An 11675-nucleotide genomic window follows, 5' to 3' on the forward strand; every position below is an offset into this window, starting at 1 on the left:
ATACTGTGAACGATAAAGTAAAAGAAAGTCATATTTATAATGTTGTTTATCTACTAAAAGCAGCAGCCAAAAACTTCTACTTCTGTTTCTACTGTTCAAATGATAACACAATGATGTTATTAGTTGAACATTAGAAAATGTACCTGCAGAATTATTTTTAAGATGAACACTTTCGTGATTTGAAAGATTCTGACGTCTGAGACGAATAGTCAATATGTTTGAATGTGTTTTTTCAAGCTGTAGAAAGTACTCTTTACAAACATTACAACATAACGTTAATAAATTACAGTTCAAACCTCATTGTTCTAACCATTGAATGGACTGCAAAGTGCGCAAAAACCCAAGAAAAACTAAATGATAAAAGCAAAAATTCCAATGTGGATCAATAAGGATCGAGGGTCGCTTTTTCACGACTGAAAAAAATTAAAATCCAACATGGTTTTCCCCTGCCATGCAACACTGTGTGGACATCGACTGAATGGAGTTTAAAATTATTCCTCTTACTTTTCTATTAGGGCAAAAACTATTTACAAAGTGTCAATAATACATTAGGCGTCTTATGCGGCTTTCACACCAGCGCTTTTCCCTTTCTAGCTCCTAGCGAGAGCTTTTCTGGTTCAGCTCCGGTTTCCCTTTTCAGCTCCCGCTCTGTTCCTGCCGCTGCTGCGTCATGACGTCACAGTTTACATCGCTGAGTTTCTCCCCAACGGAGCTCACAACAACAACAACGGGGGGGGGACTGCGTCGGGTCGATGATCGTGTTGCTTTTAATCATACGAAGCCAGATTAAATTAAATAACGACTTCTCCAACCTTATACTTTTCTCCAGAGTGCCGTGGTTCATTGTTTATTAATGTGTTTCAGCGGCATTTACCGACCGCTGCAGTGCTGGCTGCTCTTCAACGGGAGTTTATTCTCCCGTTAGCTCCGGGTTAGCTCACACGGCTCTAAAGTATTCACTGTCTGACTGTCACACAAGCAGCTGATACATATCCCCAGTTCCCCTTAAGTGAATGTGTGTCAGTCTGAATTGACGCTGTTTGGCATCACAACGCTGTTATGAAAGTTTCTCTGGTATAACATGGGTGATGTTAGCATAGCAACCGAAGCTAAACTGACTACTTGCTAAGCCGTTTTCTACCGGCACTTTTTACCGGCGTATTTTTCATTATGATTCTACTTGCGATAGTCGGACATGACAACCTGTGCAGCCCATGTATTGATTCCATCCGATAGCTGCTATAATAACAAACAAAACGTCTGCCTGCTCTCCACAATGATCAATAACAGCGAACGGATGGTCAAAGTAAGGTACAAATAAACAGAATCACACGAATCCTGGTTAGTGTTGCCTGACTTTATAAAGTGTGTTTTTTTTTTTATAAGTGTGTGGTTGCCTTCTAGTCACTTTGCTCAGCACTACTGCTTGTAGGCAGGCATGACGAGACTCTTCAGTCGACCCATGTTCAGGGGAGGTGGGTTTAGTTTCCTGCACGCCTCGACGTAAGAGAGACGTAAGCGACGCCGCCTCTAGCTCCGAAGCTCTTGCCTCTAGACCGACAATTTTTTGGAGCTGGAAGTGAACCGCATTCCGGAGCTATGAGGCGGCGCCGCTGCGGTGTGAACAGGAAAAAACGGTACTTTTCAGCTCCAGCTCCGAGCCGGAGCTGAAAAAGCGCCGGTGTGAAAGGGGCATAAGTAATATCGTTTTTACTTTAGCTTTAATTGAAGGAAAAAAGGAAACCCCTTACTCCAGACTGTTGGTGTAAATGCACAATAATCTGATGTATTTGTGTTGAACAAAACAAACTCACAAAGACGTCAGCTTGGTTTTTAGGAAACAAAATGTTGAGATTTTTTCAAATGCTTTAAAAACCAAATGGATTTATCAAGAGATAATGAGCTGATGAATCAATAAATAAAGCAGTCTATACTTATCTCTCTCCTCCCCATTAATACTTACATATCAATAAATAATTCCTGAGATGGAGAAACATTAAGACAGAGTGATGAGGATGTGCACCAGGAGCCTGAGAACAGATCACTATTAGCATTCCTGCATTAGCATGACAATAAGGAAGCTGCGTTTACCCAGAATTCCTTCAAGGTCCATCAGACCCGAAGACTCTGCTAACATAAGGGTTAAAAACATCACACAGTTCTCAGTGTTTGACAGATGACACGAGAGAGAAAACATGAAAACATAGAATTAGAAGCTACTTTTGTCCACAACAACACAGCTAACAGCTTGTTCCATCATGTGTTTCCACCATAGACTGGATATAATGTTTCCACATGGGCGTTATCCACAACATTAAAGTACAAAAAGACTCTTTAGTAAACACAATAGTGGCTGTAGAACTAAATAATCAAAGCTAATATATCTTCTATTTCACAGCAGCTGTTAGCTTCCCGCTACATGACTCCACAATAAAACATGAAGCTGTATCAACTCAACTTATTGCACCTGAAACTAGTGGAAAACTAGTTTCAGTAAAAGAAGAAATACAAAACAGTGTAGAAATACTTAACTTTTAACTTTGTAAATGTATAAACCAGACCAGAGGCTGCAGGCTGTGCTAGCGGTGTCTAGCTTAACACACCTGAATCTATAACTGCCAGGGGACGAGTTGCATTGTGGGTAATGTGGTCACCAGATTATGACAAGGAGGAAGAATGTGTGGCATAAAAAAAGACAATATCTTTGGTTCTGCAGCATCATCCTTGTTATTTTAAACTGAGTATCTTATCTTCTGGAGTACCACAAGCAATGCACCTTTGTTGCAAAAGCTAACCACAAACGATACAGAAGTATAATATTTACGGTATATATTTATGTAGAATAACGCTCTATCTTGCCTTGTCCCTTTTTCTTTCAACATAACTTTCTGGGGGGGGCTCTTAAGCTGTTAACTACACTTTCTTCAAAGCTACCAGACTCCATTGACAAAACTGTACATTTGACCTCGCATGACAAAGGAGTTGTGATTTAACGCTGCCTGTATTGTTTTTTTAGTTTTTTATTGTGTGACTTTGGGGAATCCAAACTAACCATTAAAAAACACCAAAGTCACACAAAAACACAACAAACTAACCAACTGGGAGAAAAAGTAGACCAGCAACTCCTGTGTTCTGCAAAGTCAAATGACTGTTTTTGTCAATGGATTCTGGTTGTTTTTTTAAAAAGTACATATATTTGGTTACCTCTACAGGGTATATGCAGGAATCCTGAAGTCAAATGTAATACCTTTTAAGACCCTTTCCATACATTTTAAGACCTCATCGCCACTTGGAGTTCTAACCGGTTACATTGGCGACACACTTTACCTCACATTGACTATATACAGTATTGATTGTCCTTCCTCCTTATCTTCCAACCATTTGGACGCAGACTTGCATTTCCCCATAACGATGTTGCTTAACAACCGGCGCAAACGGACCTTCGCGCGCTATCAAGCAGTGAGCGTGCGATGTCCTGTTCAGATGACGTCAAATCCAACGGGATGCCATAAATAAACCACACAGAATCTCACTACAGACCTACGCAATGATTACATTCAGGCAAACTGTAGAATACAACCTCTTTGGACAATTGGTATACTTATTGAAAACAAGCTACAAAATGTAATACCTTGGAAAATGCCGTTTAATACTTTTTAATAGCCTTCATTTTCGCTAAATTGATTTATCAACTTTTAATACTTTTTAAGACCCCGCGGACACCCTGCTGTAGCATAAGGCTGTTTGGTGGCACAGTAAATAGGTGAACATGTACAAGATAAACTACACTGAAATCGATAGTTGTAGGTTGCTACAATACATTTTGTCATCCTATATAATATAATAAAACATCCTTCTGTGCTGGTACTCCTATCTCCATGTTTCTCCAAATTGGGACGTGCCAATATTACACTTTACGGATCCCATCTACTAAAGGTATCACAATAACTCTGGATAATTAACCCCAAAAAGTCCAAACTATCCCTTTAAGGAACTGTGTGGTTAGAGCACAACAAGTTCTAATGTAGTTTTGAGGCCACAGAGTTTCTCACAAATAGGTGTTGTTAATTTAAGCGCTCTGACCCGTTTGACATCCATCTCCAGCTACTGCTAAGACAAGAAACGTGTCACTGTGGTCAACATCAGCATGAAGATATTTAACAGTATGAGGTTGTCACACCCCTGCTACCAACATCCCTTTGAGCAAGGCACTAAAAGTTGTTGACTTATTCCTGCATTTTACCTGCACCAGTATGTCATTGGAACATTTTCTGGCTTTATCTTAAATATATTCTATGTTTTTAAGTATATTTGATGTTGGACTGATAGAGGAGTCTGGGAAGATTATTATTGCCAACAACTATGCTTTAGCTATTGTGCATATAACAATAAAGCCTTCAAATCTTTATATTATTGATCTGCTGAAACACTGTGGATCAATCAGGATGATCCCAACAGGTGACCTCTGTTTAAACTGTCAAAATAATAACTAAAAATATTGTAAAACCACCAATAATAGGCTGATAAATAAGACACTGCATGAATAATTTAAAACTCAATCAATAATCAAATTCCTTTAGAGCAAGGCACTAGACTTTCCATGTGTATAGCTCACTTATTCCTGCACCAGTATGTCATTTTTATTTTTGAATGTGCTTTATTGACTTGTATTATGTTGCATTGTTGGAGGAGCTTGGGACTTACGTTGTTCATAGCCATATCTACACTGTAGCTACTGTGCATATGACAATAAAGCTTTTGAATCTCGATGAGTAAAGACACTGCATGAATAATTTAAAACTCAATCAATAATCAAATTCCTTTAGAGCAAGGCACGAGACTTCACATGTTTATACTTCACTTATTCCTGCATTCTACCTGCACCAGTATGTCATTTTAAAAAGTGTTTTGTTATGTTGTGGTGGCACGACAATGTCCTATAATGTTGCATTGTTGGAGGAGCTTAGGACTTAGGTTTGTCATTGCCCTATCTACACTGTGGCTACTGTGCATATGACAATAAAGCCTTTGAATCTTGATATAAGTAAAGACACTGCATGAATGATTCAAAACTCCCATCAATAATCAATAATCAGGGTTGAAGCACACTTACCTGTTCGGTTTCTCTCTCGCTCACCGGGGTCAGAGGCATCCTGCTGCCGGACATCTTTCCTGCTTTCTGCTCCTCTTCAGTCCGGTAGAAGCATCTCCTCCACCGGCTGCTCTACAGCATCTCTCCCCGGGAACCAGGCCACCTCAGCGGGGCTCAGCTGGGAGGCTCCGCCGGCCGGAGGGAGAGGGAGGCCGGGGCGGCGGCTACAGGAAGGCCCGCTGTTTGGGTTGGAGCTGGAGAAACACCCGCATGGAGACAAAGAGAAGGCGATAAAGACAGGAGGAAAGAAGAAGAAGAAGAGGAAGAAGAAGAAGAAAAAGAATGGAGAAGTGTAAAAAAGTATAAAAAGCTTCCTGCAGCTTCCAGAGGTTTTGTCGGCTCACACAGCAGCACTGCGGAGCTACAAAAAAAAACATGGACATATGACGTCAGAGCTCCTCCTTCCCGTCATCCTCATCCTCCTCATCGTCATCCTAAAGATATCCCAGCATCCTCAGCTGCTTCCTATCGAGAATTAAAGCACGCTCCCTTTGGAGGATATCAAACACGGACGTTTTTATATTTTATAACATTTATTTGTGTTTATGGCGAATCAGCTGAAACGGAACAAAGACTTCCTTTTTTTTTATGTCGTTATGGTCAGTAGATTTGTTTATCAAAAAGTATTCTCATTTATTCTGTATATTTTATCATGTTCAGAATATAGGTATTGTTTTAGCGAGAATATGTATATTGTTTTTACATTTTAAATGTGTCGTGTTTATCTTTATTTAACTCTATATTTTTGTATTTAAGTAATTTTGTAATGCCTGTAGATTGACTGTCAAAATTATAATGTGACAAAATAATTTCCTAAATTGGGATAAATAAAGTATCTATCTATCTATCTATCTATCTATCTATCTATCTGTCTATCTGTCTATCTATCTATCTATCTATCTATCTATCTATCTATCTATCTGTCTGTCAGTTTGTCTCTAATTTGACTTTTCCATAGAACCATTGAACAGTATTTTCTGACAAAAATATTTGTGTATTTTAATACAATAGCCCCCATATAACTCTTCTGTCATTTGTTATATTATTATTATTATTATTAAAGATGTACAGAACGTTTTTGTTATTACTAAATCTTGAAGGTTGTGAAATTATGAAAGTTTGGTTTGTATGTTGCTGCCATCTGGTGGTTTCTCTGCTCTGTTGCAATTCAGTCTTTTTCATAAATGCAACTTTAACCCATCATAAAGTTACATGTTTCTTCCCCTCTGCTACCGGCCTCATCAACAAGGCCCGGGACCCCCACTGGCCACTGACACTGACTTTTATCCACCCAGAAAAACATTATGCAAATCATGTGAACAACATCTTGTCAAAATTGTGAATCCTGCACATTTCTTCTCCACACTACCTATTTTAAATCAGCACAGCTCTCCGCTTTAAATACAGTATATGGTATTTGTCATGTGAAAATATTGTTAATTTGTCTTGAAATAGTTTTCTTTAAATAGCCGTCATAACAGTCCTATTTTTATTTTATTTTGCTACGTATTCTTCTCTCTGTGCCTTTTACGTACCACATAAACCAAAGCAAATTCAAGCAATGTGTCAACCTACTTACATTACATTACATTGCATGTAGCTGACGCTTTTATCCAAAGCGACTTACAATAAGTGCATTCGACCAGGAAGATACAAACTTGAAGAAAACAGAATCATATAAGTACATCAGGTTTCATAGAGCCAAAACACTTCAAGTGCTACTCAACTGGCTTTAGATAAGCCAGTCCTTTGTTAGTATAGAAGCTTACGCAAAGAAAATATATTTCCCCATATATTAACTGTCAATATATTGCATTATTTTGTTTTCTGATTTACTGGTTAATTGAAAAGATTTAATAAAGGAAATCTTGCTGTTGGCTACACCAAGTGATACTGATTAATAATCAACATGAAAAACATATTTATTCATATCTACAAAATATATTGAAAATATATTGAAGATAAATAGAATAATATATTGTGTTAATATATTACAATATATATATATATTGAATAATATATTGTGATAATATATTGTAATATATGTGATAATACATCAGTAATTGCCGCTTTCCATATATTGAGTAATATATGTAAATATATATAATATATTGGTTGTGTATATATGTGAACATACATTTACTATATATTAACATTTATATGGGGACATGTACTATATATATTCACAAATATATGGGGACATGTATGTACTATATATTCAGTTTTATATGGGGACATGTATGTAGAATATATTCACAATTATATGGGGACATGTACTATATATATATTCACAATTATATGGGGACATGTATGCGCTATATATTCACAATTATATGGGGACATGTATGCACTATATATATTCAGATTTATAAAAGACCATGTACGTACCATATATTCTGAACATGAGTGCAATATATGTTCACAATGAGGAGAAATGCATGTTCTGATAAAAAAAATCTTTCATTTCATTTCAAACCTTTATTTATGCAGGTGAATCCCATTGAGATCATTGATCTCTTTTTCAAGGGTGACCTGCTACAAGTAGGTTCCACATGAATACATATAAACATAACAGAAAAACAAAAAAGGACATCATACAGCATATTTACAGTGACTACAGTTTACATAGCTAGTAACATTTACAGGTTCCAACAGTTTCCGATTGGATAGCATCTATCCTTGCTTTAAAAACATTTAGTGGAACCAAATTGCTCAGCTTCCATTCCTTTTGCAGACTGTTCCAAGTTAGCGGAGCTGCGCATCTAAAAGCTATCTTCCCTAAGACAGTCCAAGCAGTTGGCACATTTAATAAAACCACAGCATTCGATCTCAGGCAGTAGCCACTTACAATTCGCCGTGAGATCAGGGAGCAGATGTAGGATGGAAGTTTCCCTAACATGGCTTTGTATATAAAAATGTACCAGTGACTGAGCTTCCGTACAGTTAGTGAAGGCAAACCTGCCCTTGCATACAGGGTACAGTGATGGGTTAATGCTTTACAGTTTGTCACAAATCTCAGTGCACTGTGATAGGCGGCATCTAACTTGATCAGGTAATGGGCAGGTGCATTCATATAGATCAGATCACCATAGTCCAGTACAGGTAAAAAGGTCACAGTGACTAGCCTTTTTCTGTCCTCAAGTGAGAAACGGGACTTGTTCTTGTAAAAGAAACCTAGCCTAACCCTCAGTTTTTTAAGCAGGTTATTGACATGAAGTTTAAAAGTGAGACAATCATCAAGCCAGATACCAAGGTATTTGTAACAGGTAACCACTTCAAGTTTTATCCCTTGCGTAGTTACAATATCTAAAACAGGCTCTGGTGTCTTTTTAGCTTTTGAAAAGAGCATTACCTTGGTTTTATCAACATTTAAAAGAAGCTTAAGCGCTGAGAGCTGAGTCTGAATAATGAGAAGCTTAATTTGTTTTTTTCTATCAATGTGTAACAGTTATCAAAATACTCATTAAAAGAAGGACAAGGAAAGAATAAAAGAAAAGGCCTATAAACAACACATTATGTAATGACTCAAGAACATTTTTATGTAATTATGTAATAAAACCCACATTTTGTAATAATCTGCTGCATTCTGTAACAGCCTGAACGCAATATAAAATAAATTTCCCTGCATTTTGTAATAAATTACATTTTGCAATGGTTATTACAAAATGCGTGAGTTGCCCTTTTAAAAAAACTGTAATATTCATTATGTAACCATAACCAAACTGTAAATATATCCCAAAATTGATGTTGATATACATGTTGGCTAATGAATATGGTAACACTTGATCTAGTTTTGGCCAATGAAAGATATTCTACTGAAATATTTTTAAATTATGATTAAGGATGATTCATGGTTGAATAAATAAATAAACAGTTGTAATGTTATTGTTTGCAACTCATTTTGTAATAACCACAGCAATATGTAATAATATATTTCAAAATGTGGCGACATGTATTACATATTTGCATTGAACTTGTTTACTACATAATGGGCAAATTATTACAAAAGGAGGTGTTATTACATAATGAAGGGAAAATGTATTACATTTTGTATAGGTATAGTTAATAAATGATGCATTGTTATTTCATACAGGGCCAAAAAGAGCAGTCTGTTATCCTATTTAACAATCTTGTTTTTTGTTTCACCTGGTGACAACTTTAAACATGAGCTGATCACTCATTAAAACAAGGTCCGGAACAGGGCCAAACAGTCTTGTACCCTATTTAATCGTCAATCTTGTTTTTTTCGTGCCTTTACTCACAAATTCTTGTGTTAATGGATGTTCTTATATCTGATGTCTTGGTCCCTGGATGGTGGTTTACTACAGCATCTGTGGAACAGAACAATTACAAATAATTAGAAGTTCACAAAAGACAGCAGGAATTATAACAATATCTATATTAAAGCATGGGCTGGCTTGGTGAATAATGTGGGAATACAAATAGTGGAAGAATAGGCTTTGTACATTTTCGTCTGAGTGTGGCGCTACTGGTTGGTATATTTTATGGAATTTGGACCAAGCATCTGCATCTGTAACAGTTCTGTTTAAAACTTTTTTAAATGTAATTGCATTCATCTTTAAAGGTGGGGTAGGTAAGTTTGAGAAACCGGCTCGAGATACACTTTTTGTTATATTCCATGGAATGCTCTTAACATCCCGATAGCAATGAATATCTTAAGTGCTTTGACAAAAAATCCATAAAAAAATATCATCTGTGGAAGCCATGGTACTGTAAAAAGCACAACCAATCATTTTAGCCGGCCCGGCTAAAATAACTGGATGGCCTACCTGCCTGTCAGCCTTCCATCTGTGCACAAACTTATCTCGTGCCCTCATTGGTCATGTGCGCGTTCGTGTGTGTTGGAGGAGGGGCTCTGTAAGGAAGTGGCACATTTTTTCCGGCTGTGTATTTTCAAATTCTAGCGATCTCGAGCTGGTTTCTCCAAAATTACCTACCCCACCTTTAAAAGACTACTTTTATTGAATGAGAGTTTTACCTAGCACAATGAGCCTGGGGTGGTGGGAAGGGAGAACTGGGCCTCGGCATCGGCAGGAGTGGTAGTCGCCTATGAGTATTAGAATTTAGATTAACAAAGGCATAGAAAAACCCTGAAATATGTACTGACACAAAGCTACAACCCTCGATTTTGTAAGTAGTAGTAGTAAATACATACGTATATACAATATACAACAATACGCATAATGCAATTAGCAGTACCAGTAATAAAATAACTGAATAAATAGTAGTAGAACCTTTATTTAGCCAGGAAAATCAATTAAGAACAAATTCTTATTACAATGATGACCTGACAGGAGGCAAAAGGCGTCCTGAGGGGATGGGGTTTGGGAGGAAAAAAATAAAAAGACAGACTCCGGGCACTACAGAACCCAGGAGACAACACAATGACACAGAGCAGAGATGACAGGCATAGCAGTTAAACATATAAAATCTCTAAAACAATATTGCTGTGGTTCAATCTGTCATTAAAATAATATAGAACATTCATCCATTCAATCCTTCATGGCAAGGATAACTAAGCTGAATAGTGAATAAAGTGATATGTGAAAAGTAAAATGACAGTGAAATTAAATGACAGTGCGTTCCTCACCACTGCGATCTGGCTCCTCTGTCCTCGTGTCTTTTGGGTCTGATTCCTCACTACTGATGTCTGCCTCTGCATGGGCCCTCTCTCCTTATGTATTCTGTCTCAGTCACCACTGCTATCTGGCTCCTCTGTCCTCTTGACTTGTGGTTCTGCAGGCTTAGTTCGACCTATGAATTTCAACAATGCTCCTGTAAAATATATAGATATATAGTATTATGGGTCAACATTAAAATAACATACACTGGAGAGCAAAATGTGAAATGCCATTGACTGTAGGCTACATATTATCCACACAATTGTCAGCAGGGGCAATAACAACTAAAATGTGAACTAACTTGAATGCATTAGTGCACAACACATAGCCTAACGTAGAGTAGAGAATGAATGAATGGTTTCTGCAAAATACACAGAAATAGAAATAAGGTTCAAATTACAATAACTAACCAGACGATGGTTATTAATAATAAGCAACAGCAATACTAATTGTTGCTAAAACACATTAGACACGTTGCAAACACACGGCTAATAAAAGCTAAGTTAGCATCTCATCCACACACTATCATAGCTTAACTTAGCTAACTAGCTAGCATTAGCTCAATTCCTGAACAACATAGAAACTAAAAACGGGACATCAAGACTCATTAACACACTGACTGAGCAGGACACTATGCATACAATCTTATAACATTACCAACACTAAAGATCTGCATATATGCTCACATTCTTCACGAACGCATTCTCTCTGTGACGATGGTAATTATGCATGTGACGATGCGCAATAATGTCCTGAACGCACATGTGTAACCAGCTCGAAGACCCGTAGCTGAACTACTTTAGCTGTCCCTAAATGTGCCTGACTAAAACACGAACGATATAATGCAGATCAAGAAGAACAAGGGGAATTTACAAGACATA

The 11675-nt window shown here is 37.4% G+C and overlaps 1 protein-coding gene across 1 annotated transcript in view; it reads right to left on the bottom strand.

The window, feature by feature from the left end:
* The window catches only part of mark1 (MAP/microtubule affinity-regulating kinase 1), a 32582-nt gene extending 27047 nt beyond the window's left edge, over positions 1-5535 (bottom strand). The window contains exon 1 of the mRNA XM_034129586.1: positions 5114-5535. Within this exon, the coding sequence (XP_033985477.1) occupies positions 5114-5167 (54 nt within the window). The 5' untranslated portion in view covers positions 5168-5535. The remainder of the gene's footprint in view (positions 1-5113) is intronic.
* Between the last annotated feature and the right edge of the window lie 6140 nt (positions 5536-11675).

This window comes from Trematomus bernacchii, unplaced genomic scaffold (genome assembly GCF_902827165.1).
Source record: "Trematomus bernacchii unplaced genomic scaffold, fTreBer1.1, whole genome shotgun sequence".
In the NCBI taxonomy this organism is placed as follows: Eukaryota; Metazoa; Chordata; class Actinopteri; order Perciformes; family Nototheniidae; genus Trematomus; species Trematomus bernacchii.